Below are 27,182 nucleotides of genomic sequence, written 5' to 3'. Positions count from 1 at the left end.
ATCTGTCAACAGGTCTTAATAAAACACTCCACTGACCAAAAGCAGAATATTCATTCTTTTCAAATGCCCATGGAATATATATGCACATCCTGACTATAAAATAAACCTCAAGAATTTTTTTATGGTGTTTACTTTCTTTTTTTTCTATTGGAGTGTAACTGCTTTACAATGCTGTGTTAGTTTCTGCTGTACAATGAAGTGAATCAGCTATATGTATACATATATCCCCTTCCTCTTAGACCTCCCTACCACCCCCACCACCCATCCCACCCATCTAGGTCATCACAGAGCACCGAGCTGAGCTTCCTGTGCTCTATAGCATGTTCCCGCTAGCTATCTATTTTACTCATGGTAATCAAACCTCAAGAATTAAAGAACTCAAATCATACAGTGTGTTCTCTGATCAGAATGTAATCAAAGTAGAAATCATTAACAGACAACAGGAAAATTTTCAAACATTCAAACGTTTAAAACTAAACAACACATTGAAAGAGAATAACATATACTCCAATAAAAATTAATTTTAAAATTCGGGGACTTCCCTGGTGGCGCGGTGGTTGGGAATCCGCCTGCCAATGCAGGGGACACAGGTTTGAGCCCTGGTCCAGGAGGATCCCACATGCCACAGAGCAACTAAGCCCATGAACCACAACTACTTAGCCTGCGCTCTACAGCCCGCGAGCCACAACTACTGAGGCCTGAACGCCTAGAGCCCTGCTCTGCAACAAGAGAAGCCACTGCAATGAGAAGCCCTGGCACCGCAACAAAGAGTAGCCCCAACTCACCCTGCAACTAGAGATAGCCCGTACACAGCAACAAAGACCCAACATAGCCAAAAAGAAATAAATGAATAAATAAATTTTAAAAAAAAAGAAAAGAAAGAGAATAACCATCCAATCAACCCACAGAATCATAAAAAATAATGCATGGCCCTTGTATTAAGCCACTATGTTTTGAGTGATTTGTTATGCAGTAATATACAATTGGAAGTAACACAGGCAAAAATGTGCTTTACTTAATCACATCTCAAAAAACATTTGTACTTCCACGTAATTTTCTTGTCATTAAACCTGTCTTAAAAACTCAGATTGCTCTGATTTCTTTGAATTTGATGTATGCTTCGTAGATATACATATATCTATGATATCTAAGTGCTTACAGATGTAGAAGAAAAATGGTTCCTGGACTGATCTATGACAAATATGTTGGATACATTTTTGGAATCCAGCACTGTTTTATCAACAAAAGAATATATTTGCTAAGTAATATCCTTTGAAACATGTTTATTTTGAAAATTTGTGCTATCAACAGAAAATTTACATTAAACAGATTTTGCAACTGTTAGTAAAAAATTATTGGCATATGTAAAATATTTCATGTTTAGTGTCAAAATTTTTTCTATGATTTTTCTAACAAATATTCTTATTTTTAAAATTTGGTTTAAATAAGGGTCAGGGTAACGTTAGTGGCAAAAACACTCAGCTGAAAAAAGAAGACCTAGACTTAGAAAGGGCTACCACATACTGTTGCACAACCTACACAATTGATTGTGGTGTGCCCAGGACTCCAACATCTGCTATCTAACTATCTAACTCTGCATGTTTTGGGACAAGATTACCCAATTTCTTTGTTTCTCAGTTCTTTCAGTTATGAAATAAAGAGACTGACTTAAGGTTCTAACCTAAAGATTTTATGTTGAGAGCATTAAAGGTAATATTTCTCTTTGATACAAAATGCTTGCATGATATATCTAATTCTAGGTTATCCTGGAAAGAAGCAAATAAATGCATTCTAGGTTATCCATAGATTATACTAGTCAATTTACTTTATAAGGTTTTAATATGAAGCTACAAAAACTTTAGAAAGATGTCTGTTACCTCCAAAATTAGAGTTTTATCAGTAATAACTCTAAAGCCAAATACATTACTTTAGGGTTACATGTTACTGTCCTTTTCCAAAAACATACCCAATCATAATTGTGTTAAATCTAGAATCAGGTTAAGAAATCATACAAACCAGAAACCAATTAAAGAAACAAAAAAAAGAACAAACTAAACCAAAACTAGCAGAAGGAAGGAAATAATAAAGATTAGTGCAGAGATAAAATAAAGACTAAAAAACGAGAGAAAAATAAATGAAACCAATAACTCCTTCTTTAAAAAGATCAACAAAATCAACAAAGCTAGGAACTAAGAAGACTCAAATTACTAAAATCAGAAATGAAAGAGGGGATATTACTACTGATAGTATAGAACTAGAAAGGATTATAAAAGAGAACTATGAACAACTGTATACCAACAAATTGAATAACCTTGATGAAATGGACAAATTCCTAGAAACACAAAACCTACCAAGGCTACATCACAAACAAGTAAAAAATGTAAACAGACATATATCTAGTAAGGAGACTGAATCAATAATAAAAAGTCTCCCAACAAAGAAAACCCCTGGACCTGATAGCTTCACTGGTGAATTCTACTAAACACTTAAGGAAGAATTAGCTCCAATCCTTCTCAAATTCTTCCTCCCAAAATTAAAGAGGAGGTAAGACTTAAACTCATATTAAAAGGATTATACACCATGACCAAGTGGGATTTACTCCTGGAGTTCAAGGATGGATCAACATACGAAAACTGATTGATGTAATATACCACATTAACAGAATAAGGGGAAAAAAACACATGATTGGGACTTCCCTGGTGGTCCAGTGGTTAAGAATCTGCCTCCCAATGCAGAGGATGTGGGTTTGATCCCTGGTCAGGGACCTAAGACCCCACATGCTGCAAGGCAACTAAGCCCATGTACCGCAACTACTAAGCCCGCCCAACTAGACAGAAGACCACACACCACAGCGAAGAGCCCACTTGCGCAACTAAGACCCAATGCAGCCAAATTAATTAATTAATTTTTTAAAATTGTATAAGTTCCATTTAAAAAAAACTACTAAGCCCACGTGCCACAGCTACTGAAGCCCGTGCACCTAGAGCCCGTGCTCTGCAACAAGAGAAGCCTCCACGATGAGAAGCCCACGCACCACAATGAAGAGTAGTCCCCACTCACCGCAACTAGAGAAAGCCTGTGCACAGCAACGAGACCCAACACAGGCAACCCCCCGCAAAAAAAAGATGTCAGTACTACCCAAAGCAATCTACAGATTCAATGTAATCTCTATCAAAGCCCAATGGAGTTTTTTGCAGAAATAGAAAGGACCATCTTAAAATTCATATGCAATTTAAAGAAGCCCTGAATAGCCAAAACAATCTTGAAAAATAAAAATAAAGCTGGAGGACTCACACTTCCTGATGTCAAAACTTATACAAAGCTACAATAATCACAACTTTGTCATCTTGGCTTAAAGACAAACATACAGACCAATGGAATAGAATAGAGCCCAAAAATAAACCTGGGTCAAATGATTGGTGAGATGATTTTTGGCAAGTGTCAAGACAATTCAAATGGGAAAAGTCAGTCTTTTCCACACTGATGCTGGCAAAACTGGATATCCACATGCAAAAGAATGAAATTTAACCCTTAACTAACATCATATACAAAAATTAACTCAAAATGGATCAAAGACCTAAATATAAGAGCTAAAACTATAAAACTCTTAGAAGAAAACACAGAACTAATGCTTCATGATATTGGATTTGGCAATGATTTCTTGGATATGACATCAAAGGCGCAGGCAACAACAACAACAAAAATAGATAAACTGAACTTAAATTAAAAACTTTTGAAAAAGAAAAACAAAAAAACAAACAACTTTGTGCACAAAAGGGCACTCTATCAACAGAGTAAAAGGGCAACCCACAGAATGGGAGAAAATATTTATCATGTATCTGATAAGGGATTAATATCCAGAATATATAAAGAACTCCTAACACTCATCAACAAAAAACAGGCTAATTAAAAAATGGGCAAATGGGGCTTCCCTGGTGGCGCAGTGGTTGGGAGTCCGCCTGCCGGTGCAGGGGACACGGGTTCGTGCCCTGGTCCGGGGGAATCCCACATGCCGCGGAGCGGCTGGGCCCCTGGGCCATGGCCGCTGGGCCTGCGCGTCTAGAGCCTGTGCTCCGCGGCGGGAGGGGCCGCAGCGGTGAGGGGCCCGCGTACCGCAAAAAAAAAAAAAAAAAAAACAAAAATGGGCAAATGACTTGAATAGACATTTCTCCAGAATATATACAAATGGCCAATAAGCACATGAAAAGATGCTCAATATCACTAATCATTAGGGAAATGCAAATAAAACCTACAGTGAGGAAAATGAAAATCAAAACTATAAACATAAGGATGATAACTATCAGAAAAAAAAAAAGAAAGAAAGAGACTTCCCTGGTGGCACAGTGGATAAGAATCTGCCTTAAAATGCAGGGGACATGGGTTCGAGCTCTGGTCCGGAAAGATCCCACACGCCGCGGAGCAACTAAGCCCATGCACTACAACTACTGAGCCTGCGCTCTAGAGCCCACGAGCCACAACTACTGAGTCCATGGGCCACAACTACTGAAGCCCATGTGCCTAGAGCCCGTGCTCTGCAACAAGAGAAGCCACCACAATGAGAAGCCTGCGCACCACAATGAAGAGTAGCCCCCGCTCAGCTCAACTAGAGAAAGCCCGCGCGCAGCAACAAAGACCCATCGCAGCCAAAAAAATAAAAATTAAGTTAAAAAAAAACCCAAAACACCCAGAAAATAACAAGTGTTGGTGAGGATGTGGAGAAAATGGAATCCTCGTACACTACTGGTGGGAACATAAAATGGTACACCTGCTGTGGAAAACAGTATGGTGGTGGTTCCTCAAAACATTAAAAACAGAATTACCATATGATCAAGGCATCTCGCTTTTGGGTATATATCCAAAAGAACTGAAAACAGGACTCAAACAGATATTTATACACCCGTGTTCACAGCAGCATTATTCACAATAGCTAAAGCATGGAGGCGATGCAAGTGTCCATCAGTGGATAAATGGATAAGTAAAATGTGGTACATACAATAAAATATTATGTAGCCTTAAAAAACAAAGGAAATTCTGACATATGCTACAACACGGATGAACCTGAGGACATCATGCTAACTGAAATAAGTCAGTCACAAAAAGACAAATATTGTTTGATTCCACTTATATGAGGCACTTAATGTAGTCAAAATGATAGAGATAGAAAGTGGAATGGTGATCACAAGGAATAGGAAGAAGTGGGGAATGGAAAGTTGCTGTTTAATGGAAACAGAGTTTCAGTTTTATAAAGATGAAAAGAGTTCCGAAAATGGATGGTAGTGATGGTTGCACAGCATTATGCATATACTTAATAACTCTCAAAAATGGTTAACACGGTAAATTTTATGATATGTGTATTTTACCATAATGAAAGAATTGGGAAGAAAATAAAAGTACATCAGTGTGTTGAAAATGACATAGCCAAGCCTGCCTTTTGTATGATTTCTTACATTAACAGATTTACTATCAAAAGATAAAACATCGTAAACTCCCCCTTCCCTCTCTGATAATGTACAAAATTTTCAAGATCTTTACCATCTCATAATAATGATTTTTCCAAAAGAATACAAATAATTCTCAAAGGCTGAAACACATATGACCCTTTCTTCCCATAAAATCTCATGTGAGTGCAATTTAAAATTACCATGCAAGCCTCCATTAAGGCAGTGTGCATCTCATCTGTTTTGTGCTCTTGATCTGCACCAGCATCAAGCAGAAAGCGAACCATATCCAAATGGCCTTCAAAAAAAAAGAACACAAATTTTAAAACTATATTTCTCAAGAACTATCGATTTAATATATAAGTATTAAAATAGGGAATCTTTTTCTTTCAGGTGTCTATACAAAAATTTACAAGAGAACTTATTTTGTGTTCAATAAAGAAATCAATGACAATTTTACAAAGCCAATCCAAAATAATAAGCAGGCTCTCGTCAAGGTCTTATCTAGGTTTTAAAGACTGAATTAGTTCAAAGCACATTAATTCAAGTAAAGCAATAAAGTAATAATACTTATTCTTTGATTTACTCTGTATAAAATATAAATCAAAACACTGAAATCAAATAGAATGCCAGGTAAAGTATGTTTGGATCATATTTTTCAGAAAAAAAGCTTTAAAATAATAACCATAAACTCACTGTGGCAATGAGCAGGCAGAGAAAACTCCATTCAAAATAATTTCAACCCTCTTGATACATTTAGTATATAAAAAGCCCTATAATAGTCAATAAGAAAAAGACAAACACTCCAGTAGAAAAATGGATGAAGGACATGAAATGGTAATTCAAAAAAAGAAGTGAAAATGAATATTAAACTGATGAAAAAAATATTAAACCTTCCTATAAAAAAATTGCAAATTAAAATAAGACACCATTTTTTACTATCAAAATGGCAAATATTAAAAAGAATAATACCCAGTGTTGGTGAGGGTGTAGGGTGGGGTAAAGGGCACTCTCAAACACTGCTGGTGGGAGTGTAAATTGGTTCAACCTTTCTAGAAGGCAATTTGGCAATATGTATCAAAAGCCTTAAAAATGTCCATACCCTTTGACCCAGCAATTCCACTTCCAGGAATTTATCCTAAGGAAATAATCAGAGATTAGGCAAAGATGTCTGCACAAGGATGTTATCACAGTGTTTTTAATAATAGTGAAAAACTGGGAACAATGCAAGTGTCCAACAATAGGCAATTATGGTGCACCCATTTGATGTATTTGGCAGAGATTGCTAGTTTCCTACCCAATATACATTCTCTCATTTTTCCTTAATAACAGAACTCCCGATTTCATCTCAGTGGCAACATGCCTGACTAAAAGACTACATTTTCCAGCCTCCCTTGCTACTATGTGTAGCCAATGAGATGTAAAAGGGACTTATAAGGCAGAACTTCTAGGAAGATTCCTTAAAGGTAGCTTACTAAGTTGGAAGGCATTCCTCATTTTGCCCTTACCCTCTTCATCCTTCCTAGAATATGGATTGCTGGAGCCCTAGCTACCATCTTTGATTATAGTTCCACATCTGAGGATTCAATCAACTTTGGATTGTTTAGTAGTATAGTACACACTTACTGAAAAAAGTCTGTATGTAAGTGAACCTGTGCAGTTCAAAACCAGGTTGTAAGAGTCAAGTGTATATATATTTGTTTATAAACATACTTAAAAAACAAACTAGAAGTAAATATACTAAAATATTGTTTACATGCTTTTTAAATCTTTAGATGGTAGCATTACATGTCATTGTAAAACTTCTTTACACTATTCTGTGTTTTTCAGGTTTTCTATATCAAGTGTGATTATTATTATTTGAGTGTGTATTATTTTTAAAATAAAGGTTGGAAAAATCATATAAAACAAAAGTTATTAAAGAATGGAAACCCTCTAAGTCTGTGCTAAGAGTTTTGGTTGACCTTATAGCTAGTTGAATAAATTTGAATTAAAATAATAAAAAAACATATACTATGAAACTATACTTTAGGAAATACATGCTAAAATGGACTTTCTATATAATCTCTTAGAAGCTAGATAATTTTATAGCACAGGGAAAGTATAAGAAATATAAAATTAACTCAAATACTCAATATTCAAATATTTAAATATTCAAAGTTGCTATGAAAAAGACCCTATAAACATATATATATTTATAGAGTACCTTTGTAGCATGCAAGTGTAAGAGCACTTTCTTTGAATTCGTTAGAATGAGTGTTGATGCCTGCCCCATGATCTAGAAGAACTCTTGCAACTTCCACATGACCTGCACTGGCTGCTTCCATTAAGGGGGTATGTCCATTTTCATTATGATCTTCTATATTTGCACCTTCATTAAGTAGCACTTTCACAATGTCAACAAATCCTCCAGCACAGGCATAAGTTAGTGCAGTGTTTCCTAAAAAAGAACAAAAAGAAATTAAAAATTATGATAAAACTGATATAATTACGATTATACTACTGCTCTAGTTCTATCTCTTCAATTACCTTACATAAACCACTAGAACTACTATCTCATTTTTTTGTTGTATTGGTTAGAAGCATCATCTTAATTTTTTCACTAATTAAAAGGCTTATTATAAACAAACCAATTTACCTCTCTCCATATTTCCTTAGCTTGTAAAATAAGATTAAGTGCCATCTTGAAAAATTATTTCCAACATATTTTCATATAAAATATTTTAATGTACCACTCAAAGTTATTGCTTTTTCTTTCAACACAGTACAACTTAGAAACACTTAACATTTTCTATGTACATTCATTTCTTAATTTTCTTTTACCTCTCCTTTATCTTTACACATTTATTCATTTAGTCTACATTTATAAGACCCAGGGAGACAGATATAAATCCCTCTCAGCATAATTCCTTCAAAATAAAAATTTATTTAAAAGGTCATTATTCCCTGATTTGCCACTTATTCCTTTCCTGATTTTGTTTTGAGGACTCTTATTTATTAAAGGGAGTAGGGAGATGGTTTAACCATCCAACAGTGTGAGATTGAATAAGACTGTTTTAAAGGTTCAGCAAGAAAACTATCATTTCAAACCCAATTTGTTCAGAATTCAACTGTTTAACAGTCTCAGACATGGAGGATATTAATATTACTATGACCTAGACAAGGTGGTCAGCAAAGTAACCTATAATCCTTTTTAAGAAGTCATGGTCGTTTAAAACATAAATTAGGCTACATTTAATATATACTTAATGGTATGGAAGACTGATATGCTTTCATTATTGAAACTGTATTTTAAGCCATGTGCTTGCCTCACTAAATCCAAGGAATCTCATTACTAAATGTACAGCTATAACTCAAGACATATGACCGAGGCTTATAAAGAACCTTACTAGAGTAGCTTTCATGCTGCAGCAGAATATCTTATTAGTAAATGCATTCTGTACACCTGACAGAAAAAACTCTATAGGGTTTTGACTCTCAGGTTAATCTATATAAGGGAGTTGTATTTAAATGAGATAAAGAATTGTGAAAGATACAGTTCATAAATTTGCCTCTTTGTACATTATATATATTGTGGCAAAAAAGAAATTGCCCCCAGCAAAAAAACTGTCAATCTTTTTTTTTTTTTGCAGTACGCGGGCCTCTCACCGCCGCGGCCGCTCCCGTTGCAGAGCACAGGCTCCGGACGCGCAGGCCCAGCGGCCATGGCCCACGGGCCCAGCCGCTCCTAGGCATATGGGATCCTCCCGGACCAGGGCATGAACCCGTGTCCCCTGCATCGGCAGGCGGACTCTCAACCACTACGCCACCAGGGAAGCCCAAAGCTGTCAATCTTGACCAAACAGAATGTAAGAGTGTTTCAAAGACTTTTAAAGATATCAAATTAATCTATATTTTACTCACAGATTCTAAACAAGGGCTATGATTTTTCTGTATGTTTACAACCAGTTTTCCCTAGGAATCAAATTTTTATCTCTCAGGTTATAGTTATTTATATCAATTTGTTTTCCTAAAATTAACACATCATTTTCTACATACCTGTTGCAGACTGGGAGTTGACATCTGCATCATGAAGAAGTAATAATTTCACAATATCTAAATAACCTCCACTGGATGCTGCCATTAGGGGGGTTATATCTCCTTTATTCCCTCTGTCTTCAACATTAGCATGCATAGCAAGCAATACCTTTAAAACACATATGCACACAGAGAGAAACTGTCAATTCTTACTATTAACATTACTTCTAAAGAATATATTGAATCTGGGAAGATATTCTTTTAGAGTGGAGGCAAGGAAAAATAAAAAATAATCACCTTTTGGGAAAATATGCCAATGATGTTCACTGCTCAAAACACCTGGTTAGATGTTATATTTTACAATACCATTACATAGTAATCTTTAAGTAAAGTAGGTAATCACATTAACCATCCAATTATACAATTTAACTGCTCCTGTCAAAGAATTAGTGTTATGCTCAGGATTATTTAGCAAGAGAACAGCAAAACTATACTCACAAGACACAAACTAACTGGTAAACACATGGCTATTTCCCAAAATTGCTCTAACAGGAAAAAAAAAAACAAAACTAAAAGAATTGGGATAATCTAGATGAAATAAAAATAAATCAATATCTTTCATTATACTTGTATATTATTTCTAAAGGCAAGTTTAAAATATTATTATTATTTCTATGTTTTCCTTATTCATTAGGACTATTTTTGAGTGAGCGGCAGAAAAAAACGGACCATGCCAAGTTGCATGTACAGACAACAAAAATTAATTATGTATCAGTTTCTATTTTACCTACTGCCAAAAAGGAAAGACCTTGGCTTCTAATGATAATTTCTCTTATTAATGATAATAATAAACAAAACATCAAAACCCTTCCACAATTTTGATCACTAAAGATTATTTCTGCTTACTTGTGCTAATTCATAATACCCGGCTGAACAAGCCAAACACAGCAGGCTTTCTCCTTCTTCCGTATGTTCATTTACACTTCTGCCTTCATCTAGCAATTTACGAACAGCATTCACATCCCCATCTGAACAAGCTTCTGCCAGACTGCGACTGAAAACAAAACCAACAAAGAAAGACTCAAGGTCCTATGACAACGAGTTACGTTAAATATATACGGTTAGTCATATATAGAAAAATCTGATATGGTAAGAAGAAAATTATTTGAATATTTGTTTGCAATACTAATTTTTCATGTATGTGAACCAAGCCAGAAAGGCAATAAATAAATATGAAAACAGCCGTCATTTTTATCTTTCAAAATGTCCTAACATACTCTCATATTAAATTTTAAATAAACTTTATACAGCATTAGATGCACAATTTTTTAAACTAATGTAATGATTCCCAAAGACATTTGGGATATAATCCTATGTCTTAGAATTTTATTTGATAACAGTGAGGTGACTAGATGAAATAGAAGGTAAAAATCTCAGTAAAATTTTTACTGCAGAATGACTAACAAAATCAGTGAATCTCAAACTTTAATGTGCATACAAATAGCCAATGTTTCTTGTTCAAAGGTAGATTCTGATTCAATAGATCCAAGATGGGGTCTGAAATTCTGAATTTCTATGATGCTGACGCTGCTAGTCCATGGACCATATTTGAGTAACACGGACCTAGATTATTGCATAAACAACCCATTTCATTTATTATTACTCAGGCAGTCAGTTTAGAGTTTCCTACTATAACCTTTAGAATAAGTAACTTCCTCAGAAATGAAAACCAGATATTGAATTGAATAGCCAGCAGAAGTCATTAAACACATACGTGTCTACTTGTCCCGCATTGTGGCTGTTTTCCGCTCTCATCCGTGTCAGTGCAGCAGCAGCTTCATCCAGTGCACAACTTACTGAAGATGTCAGTCTTCGGAGTACCTCAGGATCTGCAAAGGCTTTACCATCAGCAGTTGACAATTTGCCAATTCCTTCAGTGTGCATCAATCAGTTCAGGGAAAGAAAAAGCATAAATGTGTAAACTGTAATTACATTTCTAAACACTATTCTCTAAGCCAAAATGGCATAATCTCCATATGCAAAGCTGATAATTTCAATTTTGTCACTAATGTCAAAAGGCCATTGCATAACACCTATGTTTTAGTCTTTTCATCTTTACAGTGCACATAATACTAATTTATCCTCTACCTAACTCCAAATGTTAACTTAACATGATGCTTACTGTAATGAATGAATGAGATTTCTATCAAAGTACAATCACATCATAAGATCTCTAGTATAGGATCCTATCTATTTTCAGTACTAATGAAGGGGCTATTCTGTAATATTAAAACAAACAATCCAACAGTTTCTTCCTTTGATTGAATAGCCACCTAGAAACATTTTCTGGGGCAAGAGTGTAAATTAAAATAAATTAATTCTCATATTTAGTATTTATTATGTGCTTATGATGTGCCAGACATTAGGGGGACAGAAAGGAATAAGACTTAGTTCCTGTCCTTACAGAACTCACAATATGGTAAGTCTAAGTTGCCAATAAATCTTTTTCTCTAGATTCAGTGAGGAATCAGTGACTACTGCAACAAAATTTTGTTGATAATATCACCACCTGTTACTGCTGAAAATGAGAAACAGTCAATAAAATTTTATAGAACAAAAAAAAGGGAAACTTGCCCAATAAGATAAAAAATATATTGTGATGCTATTCAATTACAACAGTAATGATAGTATGATACTTGCAAAGAAAAAAGATAATTTTATCAAGCATATGTAATAGCGGCAAACAAAAAAAGAACTTAGATCACCTGTGAATTCAATATATGATAAAGGTGACATTTCAAATCAGTGGATATAGGAGGGCTTATTTCATAAATATTGTTCAGAAACTGGTTATTTGAAAATTAGGTAAGATCTCAAATTCACACCATTTACAAAAATAAATACCAGGTAGACTTAAATGAAATCTGAAAAGTACTATTATACTATGCAGTATTTTTCTATTGCTGATGTAGAGGAGGTTTTTCTAAGCATGAGACCAAATCACAAAAGCTATAAAGTAAAAAATTAGTAAATGTGATATTAAACATTTTTAATTCCAATAAAAATTTCTATATAATTAAAGACACCATAAATAAAGTTAAGGCAAAATAAAAACTGGAAAAATTAACACCCAATGAATTTATATCATTTATAAAGAGCTACCGCACAACTTATTGATAATATTGAATGAACACAAACTATGAAATTGACCAAAAGAAGACTGAGGAAAGCTGTTGATAGGAATGTATACTGGCATAAACTTGAGGGACCACTTTGATAAAAGCAATCAAAATTTTGAATGCAAAAATATCCTCTGACCCAGCAATATAACTTTCTAGGAATCTGTCCTATGAAGATACTTGCACAAGCAAGAAAAGTTATAGATATACATGGATATGAACTACAGCATTATTTGTGATATCAAAAAAATTGGAAATAACGTAAAAATCCTTCAATAAGCCATTGGTAAAATAAACTGTGGTGCATCCAAGCAACAGAATATTATCTTACCCTTAAAGAAGGAGAAAGATCAACATATCCTGTTATGGAAGGATGGCCACAATAAATTAAGTGAAAAAAAGAAAATTATAATTTGTATAATATGATATAATTTCATTTAAAAAATCATGTATATTCAAACATATACATGTATTTATATAACTACAAGGGAAAAGTCTGCAAGTATATGTAAACCTTTACAATGGGCAGGCTTTAAAATCTACTGAATACATTTCATATTGTTTTAGCTATTTTATATATTACATTTATAATTTAGAAAAGACTTGTTAAAAATTCTTCTTGAAATGCCCTTAATTCTTAATTTTCTTTAAAAATCTCAAAGAATCTTAAAGAAAAAAATATTTTCAACTTCAATTTTTTTGGTTAAAATAGCATTAAGAATTCTATCTTCTTAAGAAGCCTAGTAACGTCTAACACATTCTCATCATTGAAAACAATGCATAAGTCTTAAATGTTATAGGCTCAACACAATGTCCAAAAAGCAAATGAAAATACTAATGAACAAAAAAGTATTCATTAAGCCAACTGACTTGCACAGGGCTTCAAAGGAGTACATCATTTTTAAAAAACATCTGACAATTTCTTTGGATAAATATCATACCCAACAATGCCTGGAGTTTAAATTGTCAAAACACACAAAATTTAAAAATTCAGTAATTTCTCACACCTCCTGGAAGACATGATTTTCAAGGTTTATTTTCTCTCTCACAATATAGGTAAGAAAAGCAAGCAATTCTAAGGTATCTTGTATAAGGTATAAGTATATAAGTACTTATACTTAACCATGAACCTACAGAAAAATGCTCAATGTAGCAGAAAAGAGCCATCCCTGAGTGAGACTCATGAGGTGACCAGAAAAAAGAGAAATAGGTTTAAAATCCTTAATTAGGGGTCTTGGAGTAGTACCCACAGTATGAGTGAAATGTCAGCCTAAACTAGAGAGGAGAGGTACTATCACCAGTAAACAAAGCTTGATTTAGGGAACGAAAGTAACTTAGTCCAGAAAAGACATGGAGAAGAAAAATGCATTTTCTCCACATTTCTCTCTGCTCTAAGCTGGTTCTAAAGCACAGGAAAAAAATTAAAAACTAAAAAAATTATATATATATATATATATATATATATATATATATATATATGGTGGCCATGGCACTCCTATTTCAGGAATCTTACATAGACTATTCCTAAATCAAAAGTAGGAGACTCACAATAAATCCAAAGAAGGGAGGGACACCAAAGCAATTACTAATGTGATTTTTTTTTTTTTTGGCCACACTGCACACTGCATGCAGGATCTTAGTTCCCCAACCAGGGATCAAACCTATGCCCCCTGCAATGGAAACTTTTTTTAAAGAAGGTTTAAATTAAACCGTCTGCTCTAAATTAAACCATCTTCTGCTAGATACTTAAATTGTTTTGTTCAATCTAATTTTAAGTTTCGGTCAGTTCCAAAAAGACACATTAGATGGACTAAAAGTCAATCTGCTATAAATTTTACCTATGCTTTTTCATAAGAGGAGAAAGTTAAAGGAATAAAAAGAATCATCAAAGTAAACACATTCCTAACATACTACATATATGTCTTGGGACTTCACTGGTGGCACAGTGGTTGAGAATCCACCTGCCAATGTAGGGGACACGGGTTCGATCCCTGGTTTGGGAAGATCCCACGTGCTGTGGAGCAACTAAGCCCATGCGCCACAACTACTGAGCCTGAGCTCTAGAGCCCGCGAGCAGCAACTACGGAACCCACGTGCCACAACTACTGAAGCCTGCGTGCCTAGAGCCCGTGCTCCGCAACAAGAGAAGCCACCGTAATGAGAAGTCTGTGCGCCTCAACAAAGAGTAGCCCCCACTCGCCGCAACTAGAGAAATCCCACGCGCAACAAGGAAGACCCAACACAGCTAAAAATAAATAAATTTTTAAAAAATGGTTAAATGTTACTGTATAGCAGGGAACTATACTCAATAACTTGTAGTAAACCATAATGGAAAAGAATATATATATGTGTAAAACTGAATCACTTTGCTGTACACCTGAAACTAACACAACATTGTAAATCAACTATGCTTCAATTAAAAAAAAAAGTTAGTGTTGAGCCTAGAAATCACTCACTGAGAACTTTCAACCAAGAATTTTTTAAACGTAAAATGTGAACATTTTCTTTAGGAAATTAAAAAAAACAAATTTTACAGATTTCAAATTTTATATAACATATATAATTTGGGGATAATCTTTTATAACTTTGTATAGAGATGGAGTCTTAGGGGGTTTTTTTGTCTTTTTTTTTTTTTTTTCCCAGCCATGCCACGCGGATTGCAGGATCTTAGTTCCCCTACCAGGGATCGAACCCATGCCCTTGGCAGTGAAAGCGCAGAGTCCCAACCACTGAACCACGAGGGTATTCCCTGGAGTCTTTTAAAAAGATGAAAAAGAGAAAATAAAGTACCTGCTGCTTCCAGCAATGCTTCTAGTCGTGCCTGTGTCTCTGGATCCACAGTGCGTAAGTCTGCTCCTTCTGCAGTACTTGATAAGAATATCTCTGATGTTGTTTTCAGCACCGGGTTATCCAGATCTTCTTGGTCCAAAATAAATGATTCAACCTGTTTAGGAATTAAAGATGCAATATCCATGAAGCTGATCTTAATATTGTTAGAATAACAGCAATTTAAGGTAATATGACTTCTGATTTGGAATTCAAATATAACCAAATAAATTATTGTAGAAACAGGGGGTTATAGGGAGGGACTTTGAGGGAGCCTCCTGACTATCTGCTTATCTTCAGACACGACTACAGATATAACCCAGACACACCAGATTAAAGTTTCCTGGAGAGCAATGAATCTTCTGTGCCTACCACAGAGCCTGAAAAGCAGCATTTTTTAAATGAAACAAGTACATCAACATAGGCCCTAGGAAGATGTATGCAGGAGTAGATAGTAGAAAGCCTAGATAGCATAAATAGGTCATTAAAGTATCATTTCTCCTCTCTTCCAATTAATATATTCAATTCTGACAAACTAAAGAAGATTTACTCCACTATCAAATATCCTAATTGCTCTAGACAGGAAAACTCTATTAGGTTAGGAATCATAGTCATTTGTTCACTGCTCTATCCTCTGAGCCTATGAATACCTTGTACATAGTACTTATTCAATACATATTTGTTGAAATGAATCCTATAAGCAAAATCAACTTACGAAAATAAACATGCAACCCTCTAATTTCAAATCAAGTTAATTCTAAATTTTCTTACCAAATAAAATATGCACAACCTTTCTGGGAAGCAATTTGGAAATGTGTATCAAAATGCTTTAAAAAGCACATGCCGTACTTCCCTGGTGGTGCAGTGGTTAAGAATCCGCCTGCCAATGCAGAGGGCACGGGTTTGAGCCCTGCTCCAGGAAGATCCCACATGCCGCGGAGCAACTAAGTCTGTGCACCACAACTGCTGAGCCTGAGCTCTAGACCCCAAGAGCCACAACTACTGAACCTGAGTGCCACAACTACTGAAGCCCACATGCCTAGAGCCTGTGCTCCGCAACAAGAGAAGCCACTGCAATGAGAAGCCCACGCACTGCAATGAAGAGTAGCCCCCGCTCACTGCAACTAGAGAAAGCCCGCGTGCAGCAACGAAGACCCAACGCAGCCATAAAGAAATAAATTTATTTTTAAAAAGCACATGCCCTTTGACCCAGTAATTCCATTAAAAAAAATCTATCCTTAAAAAATTATCTGAATGCCAGACAAAAATGTGCAAGAATGTTCATTGCAGCATTAATTAAAATTCCAGAAATGAAGTGAAAAAAACTACAATAGGGGATTTGGTAAGTACATTTTGTACATTCACAGAATGGACCACTATGCAGTCATTAAGAACAATGTGTTTGAAGCATATTTAATGGCATAAGAAAACAGTCATAAAATTAAGTGAAAACCACAAGATTTAAAACAGTATGATATTTATTTTGCTAAAAGTATGTATGTATATGTATGCAAACATGAACATATGAGTACTCATGTATATATAATCATGAGTACATATTTATATACCTATACAGGTCTGTAGTATATAAATATGTCTGGGGCTTCCCTGGTGCTGCAGTGGTTAAGAATCCACCTGTCAATGCAGGAGACACGGGTTTGAGCCCTGGGCCGGGAAGATCCCACATGCCGCGGAACAACTAAGCCCATGCACCACAACTACAGAGCCTGCGCTCTAGAGCCCACGAGCCACAACTACTGAGCCCGTGTGCCACAAGAGAAGCCACCACAATGAGAAGCCTGCACACCATGACAAAGAACAGCCCCTACTTGCTGCAACCAGAGAAAAGCCCACGGGCAGCAACGAAGACCCAATGCAGCCAAAAATAAAGTAAATTTATATATATAAAAAGTGTCTAACCAGGGAGGTTAATATACTTGTAGACAGACAGAAAAAAAGGATCAGAAAGGTTAAGTATTTCTGCCAGCTAATAAATGGCAAAGCCAGGTTTCAAACACAGGCCATATGGGCTTCCCTGGTGGTGCAGTGGTTGAGAGTCTGCCTGCCAATGCAGGGGACATGGGTTCGTGCCCCGGTCCGGGAAGATCCCACATGCCACGGAGCGGCTGGGCCCGTGAGCCATGGCCGCTGAGCCTGCACGTCCGGAGCCTGTGCTCCGCAACAGGAGAGGCCACAACAGTGAGGGGCCCGCGTACCACAAAAAAACCCCAAAAAAACCAAAGGCCATATAACTCTTAAACACTAGGCAATAGATACTACCTAACAAATTAATAAACAAAGGACCACAGTATTTGGACTACATTATTTGGAATACTTGACTAGTTGGTCATCAATTTTCACAATGGAGACCAAATAAAGATATCTTAATAAAGACAGTAAAGTTAAAATGATGTGGATATAACAATATTTTATTATCTAGTGATGTACTTTATTTTTATAAAATAAATCTTTAACTTCAGACCCAGTAACACTGAGCCATGTACTATGTTGTAATACAGATCCTTTAATATATAATTACAGACAAAGATGTCATTCTAGATCAATGCCAGCAGATAAATGTAGACTACCAGTTTTCAAATGATTTGAAAGGTAACTGCTTGTACAACAAAGAGCTTGTTGCAAGTGCAAGAAAATATTACATATTTGCAGATACATATACCTGCCAGTTGTAAGGATAAAAACCACCATTCCAAATTCTGAAATTTATTAAATATGGTATTTAGATGTTAATATGTCTATTTTATAAGCAGCACTGTTCTGATGTAGTATTACACATATTACAGAGATGAATACAGATTACATGTATTATGTAACTTTTAAAAAATCCAAGTTAAGGATTTCCAATTCTCTCCCATTCATTCTCCAATATTTATTGAAGTCCTGTTTTATACAAAGTACAATACCAAGAGAGTACAAAAATGTGGTAGAAGAAATGTCAAAGACACCAACAACTATCACAAAAGGCCTCCAAGAGAAATAAATGGTAAAACTATATGCATTAAAGAGAAATCACTTCCAGCCCCAGTAATCCAAGAAGACTTTGTACAAGAAGTAGCATTTGAGCTAGGCTTTGAAGGATGCATAGAATTTCAATAGGTGGTCAGACATGTGGGTGGAGAGTAAGGGAATGAAATAAAAAATGGGCTTGAAGATGCACTTAGAAAGTGACGAATGGTCAGCTCTCAAAAAAGTAAGGTCCTTTGTACATTGCTAGTGGAAGTATAAATGATGAAGCCACTGTGGGACACTGTTTGGCAGTTCTTCAAAAATTAAACACAGAATTACCATATGACCCAGTAATTCCACTTCTATGTATATACCTAAGAAGACTGAAAACATACATGTTCATACAAAAACTTGTACATAGAAGTTCATGGCTGCATTATGCATAGTAGACAAAAAGTGGAAAAAAACCCATATGTCTGTTAATTAGTAAATGGATAAACAAAATGTGGTATATCCATACAATGGAATATTATTCAGCCAAGTACTGACACACGCTATAACACTGACAACGTTGAAAATATCATGCTTAGCATGAAAGAATGCACAAAAAGTCACATACTGTACAATTCCATTTATATGAAATGTCCAGCACAGGCAAATCCCCAGAGACAGAAAGAAGATTAATGGTCTCCTGAAGAGTCAGGAAAGGAAGAATGGGAGTGACTGCTAACAGTATATATTATGAAATTATTACCACAGTAAGTTTAGTTAACATCTATCACCTCACATAGTTACAACTTTTTTTTCCTTGTGAGAATCACTTGAATTTTCAAATGTAGTTTTAGGCATTTTATATTTAAGTTCTGACACACAAGATCAAATTTTAAATATCTGTAACACTTGTGGGGAAAATCTTAAGTTCCCAGAATGAGTTATACATAACTATACACATAAATGACTTGAATACATTTGTGTCAATCAGATGTGCCAAAGGCACTCAATTCTCATACTTTTTTGTCCTACTTTCCATAAACTTTTAAAAGCCTGTCTCAATGTGGATTCAATAAAAGGATAAAATATCCAGTTATGCCTATTACTTTGGGACTATTTGGGGGATTGCTTTTGGCAGTTCATAAATATCTTACCTGATAAACCTACTGAAACACATATTGTTGCAATGCCGATTGCAACAGCATTACCTCAAAAGGTACCTGGCCAGTCAAGATGGAAACCATTTATAGCTACATGGAAATAGTAAGACCAATACCATACATTTCATATAAAGGCTCAGTGATATAACACCAAAAAAATGTCTAAATAATAGATAAGTTCAAAGTAATATTATATCTAATGAAATTAGTTTTCATCATGCAAATGAATATATAAGCCTCATAGTTTCCTACATACAGCTAAAGGATCACAGAAATTTCCTTATTGCTTAACAGTAGTTACACAGCTCATCTCTATCCAGCAGCTACATTCAGCAGCAAACATAAAACATCAACCTATTGTGGTACTGTTTTTAACCAATGGCAAAAAAGTTTATTTCAAGTCTTAAACATGGCAGATTTTTTTCCTACTTCTGATTAGGTACAAAAATAAAACGCGGAGGAAAAAGAATGAGAGGAAATCTGGCCCACAAAAAACTACCTGTTTTTTCCCTTATAGGTTACCTCTTCTAAAACGCTAAAGTCAAACTCTTTATGTCTTCCCCCTCAAAAGTCTTTTTTCTCCCTCCCTTCTTCTAAAAAAAAATGAGTGTGGTTTTTAGCTTCAACTAGAATTTAAACAAAGGTAGAAGGGAGGAAAAGGGGAACAAGCATTTTGTCCCATATGACATTTCAAAATGAACCACTGGATGGCAATAGTTACTAGGGAGAATAACCACAGACTCAGCTATTACCACCTAAAAAAAAACAAAACACCTCAGTCACCCTGGCCAAAATCTAATTAGGAAAAAATCATTTATTAACCTAGCTATGATTTGGCCAAAACTCACTTCCACCAAGAAACAAACAAACAAACAACAACAGAAAAACCCACAATTTCGGGACTTCCCTGGTGGCACACAGTGGTTGAGAATCTGCCTGCCAATGCAGGGACATGGGTTCGAGCCCTGGTCCGGGAAGATCCCACATGCCACGGAGGAACTAAGCCCATGCACCACAACTACTGAGGCTGTGTTCTAAAGCCTGTGAGCCACAACTACTGAGCTCACATGCCACAACTACTGAAGCCTGTGCGCCTAGGGCCCACGCTCCGTAACGAGAAGCCAACGCAATGAGAAGCCCACGCACCGCAACGAAGAGTAGCTCCCTCTCTCCAGAGAAAGCCCGCGCACGGCAATGAAGACCCAACACAGCCAAAAAAAAAAGAATAATCATCACTGGGCTTCCCTGGTGGCGCAGTGGTTGAGTCCACCTGCCGATGCAGGGGACACGGGTTCATGCCCCGGTCCAGGAGGATCCCACATGCCGCGGAGCAGCTGGGCCCGTGAGCCATGGCCGCTGAGCCTGCGCGTCCAGAGCCTGTGCTCCGCAACATGAGAGGCCACAACAGTTAAGAGGCCCGCGTACCACACACACAAAAAAAGAATCATCATCACTCCCATGAATTCCAACCAGAGCTATGAGAAAGTTCAAGAGGAAGGCTAAACCCTTTATTTTTCACTACCTCTTCTTATAAACCTTCAAAAATAAAGCTTCCTCAAGAAATTCAGATTTGATAATTAAAAAGGAAAAGCCAAATAAAACATTTAAACATCTAAAAAATATATATTTTTAAAATGTACTTGCTATTATTTTTCTTCTCTTAGTTAACATTTGGAGAGATAAACATGTCTTACCTTTTCCCACCCAAAGTCTTTAAATTAGAATCATACCAATTTTAGAATGCAGGTAGCTTACTACTGATTTCTACTTGGAGCAGCAAAAAGAATGGGTCAGCATTCCAAGAGATAATTACTGAAAGACATGGTAATTCCTTTTTGCAAAAAACGTGGTACTCCAAAGTTTCAACAGTTGCATCCACCACAAACATGCTCCAAGATCCACTCAAAAGGAAAAAGTAATACAGATGCAATTTGAGACCAAATAATTATAAATTTAGGAACGAGTTTTGCTGATACTGTAAGGCCCAATATAATCAGCAACAACATCTGGAAGTAATGGAATGCAAAGGCTATATGCCTCATCGTAAAAAGTGTTCAAGTTTCTTTCTACGAGGAAAACTGTATGCCCAATTTCAGATCCACAATCCTCTTCTCAAAAAACATAACTGTTACCTTGGGATTTCTGAAGTTAATTAGTTTAAACAGCACAAGAGAGAACCATCAGGCTTTTCCTAATTCTCAGTTAAAGCTGGAGAAAATTAACTCCACTTTAGTCAACTACAAAAACTTCATTTCTACACCATAGTTTTAATACAGAATCTATTATTTTTTGAAGTTTCTAAACATGGGAGAAAAGAAAGGTTTTTTTTTTAAATAATAGTTACCATTAAGTGCATTTTCCATATATTATTCCACTCCATCATCTTTACTACTCAGTGAAGCAGATTAACATCTTCATTTTAAATGAAACTCAGAAAAGTTAAGTGACTTACTCAAGATCACATAACCACACAGGTATCTGAAGCCATGTGTTTCAGATTCCAAAGCTCACACCCTTTTCACCACACCAAACTGTATTAAGTGACTCTTCTAAACAGTGGAGTATGACTAAAACAAATGTGTACTAACCAATGAAGTAAACAGAGAATCTACAAGCATCATGATGTTGCAGTTTAACAATAAGAGCAATGTCAGGAAAAACCTTTAAATTAAATTAAATGTAATAGATTATCAAGCCCACAAACTCCTCTCTGCCAGAGTTCTTAGAGAGACAGACAAATCATGCTTTTATTTAGTAATTTCTGGCAGTACCACTACATTATTTCTAACCAACATACATACAACAAAATTTGTGCCACAATATATTTTAAAAAAGGGAAGACTCCTCGCATACTCATGAGGAAAGTCACAAGGAATGAAGAACCTGGCAATTAAGTCCAAGAAAATCTTAATGTTGAAATGTTATTCTGTATTTGCCCTATCATAATAAATGGGTAAGACTGAGGTTAGAAAGAAGTCCTGGCTTCTGCTCATTACCCTAAATAAAAAAATAAGCATCAAACACACCAAAGAAATACTTAATTTTAGTAAGTTAAAAAGAGACTCAAACACCTCCAATTCATATCAATAATGGGAGGAGAGCATAATGACTAACAGCAAGGTCTCTTAGAACACTAGCCCACTGTTCACAGTGCCATCTTAGCTAACTCTTTTTACCGTTGTTAGCCTCATTTTCCTCAGCTATAAGATAAGGCTAATAGTAGTAACTACATCACAGGGTTATAGATGATTAAGCAAGATACTATATCTAAAATTGTACCAACAGTGCTTAATACATGGTAATCACTCAACAAATATTAGTTATTATTACTATTAATATTACCATTACTACTATTATTAAGGTCAGTTTGTCTAAGGACCTTGTGTTCCTATACTCTTACTCTCTACTCCACAAAAATATAAAATCCATTATGTTGTCTTAGGCTAACAAGTAATCTGAGCATATTAAACACTATATATATATTCAACATTGGCTTATTAAACCCAACATTTAATAAGCACCTACTAAGTGCCAGACATTCTACTGTATATGGGAAACACAAAAATAAATAAGACATGATTCCTGCTCATTAAGACAGATAATCAAATAAATGCAATAAAGTACTACAGATGCTATTTAACAGGGAGTTATATACAGACAACGTGGGAACACAGAGGAAGGAAGAAATGGTCGATTCCAGTTGGGGTAGTAATGAAGGAAATCAGAGGTGATGATCCGGAACAAGAAGGTATCCAACAGGATGGAGAACGGGGCCATTAGTGACAGCTGCAGTGTAGAGTAGTAGTTATAAGCATGGATTTTACATTCCAAGAAACCTGATTCAAATCGTGGCTCCATCACTAGATGTACAACTTTGTGCATATTATACAATGTCTCTAAGCTTCAGTTTCCTCATCTGTAAATTGGGAATAATATCACTTCCTTCATATGGTAGTTGTAAAGTTTATTTAAGAACGTAAAGGTAAGCATTTAGTCCAGTGGACAATAAACACTCAGTATGCAGTAGTTATTATCATGATTCTAGAAGCCAAAGCAGTGAGAGCAAATTACTTGGGACGTTTAATAGCTTGATATGTTCAGAGAACTACAGCAATTTGGTATGGCTGGAATATAAAAAGCAAATAAAGTAGGATACAGCAAGGATAGAAATAGACAGAAGCCAAATCCTAAATAACCTTGTATGCCATACCAAGGAATTTGATTTATTCTTTATCTAAGGAATGGGAAACCTTTTTGCCAAAGGAGTGACATGATTGAACTGGCATTAGAGAATTTACTGTGATAGTAGGGTAAACGAAGAATTAGAGGTATAATCACAGAGGTAGATAGAGCCAGGGATTACTACAATAAGTTCAGGTGAAAGATGATGACTTGATTTACAGCACAAGCAGTGAGAATACAGAGAAAGAGACAAACAAGACGCTAAGAAAGAACCTACAGGACTTAGTACCTGTTTGGATGTATGTGGTAAGATATAGCAGATGCAAGCTTCAAGGTTTCTGACTACACTGACTAGTTTTAGGGCAATGCAATTTACAAAGGTGGGGGTGGGGAAGGGATAGGCGTAGAGGGGGAAGTGATGAGTTCAGTTTTAGAATTGTGAGTCTGAGATGTTTATGGAACATACATACTGTAGGCAGTAGGAAGGGCTCTTACCAGACTGCTAAAATAAGTGAGAGAGGGTAGCCACACGGATATCTAAGAGAAGAATGCTCCTGTGAGAGCCAACTGCAAATGCCAAAGGCTCTGGAGCAGGACATGCTTGGAGAGTTTATAGAACATAATGAAGCAGTTGTGGTTTTGCTCAAATATCTTATGCTGATGAACTTTGTATCCTTTCATTTTAAATCACTGCCCCTTTAAACCTGTCACTTAAAGTCCATCAAACTCCTGAAGTAAGACATCCAAACATCAACCTTTACAGTGATCATCCAACTAACACAGGGCAATGATCCATATATTGAGTTTAGGATCTTGGACTGTCACAAGACTAGAAAAATATTAAATGAGGTGATGCAATTAAGGTACACATGCCTAGAACAAACACTCAAATATAATTTGTTATTATGTAAAACTAGTTTAGAAGGGCAAATATAATTTGAATAAATAATTTACCTTGTTTTCACATTCTCTGAAATGTTCATGTTCCTGAAAAGCCTGATGTCTTTAAGGGCAGGGACCACATTTTTTCATCTTTGTAATCCCAAAGCCCAGCACAAAGCTTAACAAATAGTAGATTCTAGTTAAATTATTGTGGAATCTACCCTACGATACCAATCAGAATTCTTAAACAGAGTGCCAAGGACACTAATCTCTGAAAGATATAATTTTATTATGCAAGATATCAGTTCATGAAAAAGAGGCTCTACCCCAAACTAAACACTGATTTTCCTCTGTAGAGAATGAGAGCATGCTTTCAACAGATTAACAAGGAGATAGTACATAGTAGTAAGTACTTTTGATACTGTTATCATACTATTCAAAATTTTGTGGGGGGTGGTAATAGGTCAAATACATGCACCTGATTTAAGTATAGCCTTAAATAATGGTCTCTTCAAACTAAAAGAAAATAAGCTTTTCTTTGTTAACTTGTCAATCAAGTCTCAAGCAAAACAGGTACTAAAATATAGTACAGATTCTCACTATTCAGAGTCAAAATAACTAGTAAATTAAAATAATTGGGACCATTTGAGCAATAACATCCAAGATTTGTTTTTGCAGTTTAATCACACAGGTGATAACACTGGCTTGGGTGTCAAGCTAATTGTGTGTTACTCAAATATTGAATTCTCAACTCTTAAGCAATTGTTAGAAGATACCAGATGCAAAAACTCTAATTGCTATGTTTTATATTTTATTCCACTTATCCATTTGTTTATTATCCTGGAAAAAGAAATTCTGTCCATAGTCTTCTTGCAAGCTCTATATAGTCCACATCAGATATATTTAGACTACAACTACCCAAACTAATCACCTCCTCCCTCTTCAGTTTTGTCTCCTCTCAAACATATATCCAGGCTTTGTCAGGGAGGGGATGCATAAACAACAAACACTACAACAACTTCCTCTTCTGGTAGCCTAGCAAACACAGGTTTAAATCATAAGAGTTCCCAACCATCCACCTTCAGTGTATACAAGAGGGGCAGAAATTTCAAGAAATGGAATATTATTAATGGAGGAGGGGTGGTTTTCGTGTGTGACCACAAATTCTGTAGCATATAAAATACCCTCTATTATACCTCTTCCGAAGACCAGATGACGAGCACAAACATATCCAGTAACCCAGAATAGCCAAAAGAATCTTAAAAAAAAAACAAAATTGGAAGACTTACACTTCCCAATTTCAAAACTTACTACAAAAAACTACAGTAATCAAGACAGTATGGAACTGGCATGAGAAGACATATAGAACAGTGGAATAAAATAGAAATAAACACTCCAGAAATAAACCATCACATTTAAAGTCAACTGATTTTTGAAAAGGGTGTCAAGACAATTTAATGGAGAAAGAAGTATCTTTTCAACAAATGGTGCTGGGACAATTGGATCTCCACATTCAAAAGAATGAGGTTAGATCTCTACCTCCCATCTTACATAAAATCTCAATATGGATCAAAGACCAAAATGTAAGAGCTAAAAGTATAAAACTCTTAGAAGAAAAGAAGAAAACAGGTGTAAATCTTCATAACCTTGGATTATGCAATGGTCTCTTAGACATGACACCAAATGCACAAGGAACAAAAGAAAAACTAGTTAAATATAAAAATTGGGCCCAACCAAAATTTAAAATTTAATGGCACAGGACTTCCCTGGTGGTGCAATGGTTAAGAATCTGCCTGCCAATGCAGGGTACATGGGTTCGAGCCCTGGTCCGGGAAGATCCCACATGCCACGGAGCAACTAAGCCTGTGCGCCACAACTACTGAGCCTCTGCTCTAGAGCCCGCAAGCCACAACTACTGAGCCCGTGTGCCACAACTACTGAAGCCCGCGCACCTAGAGCCCATGCTCCGCAACATGAAAAGCCACTGCAATGAGAAGCCCACACACTGCAACGAAGAGTAGCCCCTGTTCACTGTAACTAGAGAAAGCCCGTGTGCAGCAATGAAGACCCAACACAGCCAAAAATAAATAAATAATTTATTTAAAAACTTAAAAAAATAAAATTTAATGGCACAATCAAGAAAGTGAAAAGATGGCCCACAGAAAGGGAGAAAATATTTCCAAATCATGTATCTGATAAGGGACTGGTATGTATCCAGAATACATGTTTTTTCCTAAAAACAAACAACAAACATGATTCAACAATAAAAAGACAACCCAACCAAGAAATGGGAGAAAGATCTGAATAAACATTTCTCCAAAGACATACAAATGGACAACAAGCATATGAAAAGATGCTCAACTTCATTAGTCATTGGAGAAATGCAAATCAGAGTCACAATGAGGTAAAACTCCAGGGGCTTTGCTGGTGGTGCAGTGGTTAAGAATACACCTGCCAGTGCAGGAGACACGGGTTCAAGCCCTGGTCTGGGAAGAGCGCACATGCTGCAGAGCAGCTAAGCCCGCGAGCCACAACTACTG

The 27,182-nt window shown here is 35.9% G+C and overlaps 1 protein-coding gene across 15 annotated transcripts in view; it reads right to left on the bottom strand.

Moving 5' to 3' along the window:
- The window catches only part of ANKHD1 (ankyrin repeat and KH domain containing 1), a 121,141-nt gene that overhangs the window by 83,164 nt on the left and 10,795 nt on the right, over positions 1–27,182 (bottom strand). For all 15 annotated transcript variants that reach the window (XM_060143741.1, XM_060143743.1, XM_060143747.1 and 12 more), the window contains exons 2-7: positions 15,425–15,578; positions 11,230–11,386; positions 10,362–10,509; positions 9,477–9,624; positions 7,645–7,878; positions 5,642–5,736 (exon numbers count right to left, since the gene is read on the bottom strand). In XM_060143741.1, the coding sequence (XP_059999724.1) occupies positions 5,642–5,736; positions 7,645–7,878; positions 9,477–9,624; positions 10,362–10,509; positions 11,230–11,386; positions 15,425–15,578 (936 nt within the window). The remainder of the gene's footprint in view (positions 1–5,641; positions 5,737–7,644; positions 7,879–9,476; positions 9,625–10,361; positions 10,510–11,229; positions 11,387–15,424; positions 15,579–27,182) is intronic.

This window comes from Lagenorhynchus albirostris, chromosome 3 (genome assembly GCF_949774975.1).
Source record: "Lagenorhynchus albirostris chromosome 3, mLagAlb1.1, whole genome shotgun sequence".
Lineage (NCBI taxonomy): Eukaryota > Metazoa > Chordata > Mammalia > Artiodactyla > Delphinidae > Lagenorhynchus > Lagenorhynchus albirostris.
Note: the sequence above shows the minus strand (reverse complement) of the source record. Positions and strands in the feature narration are given on the sequence as shown.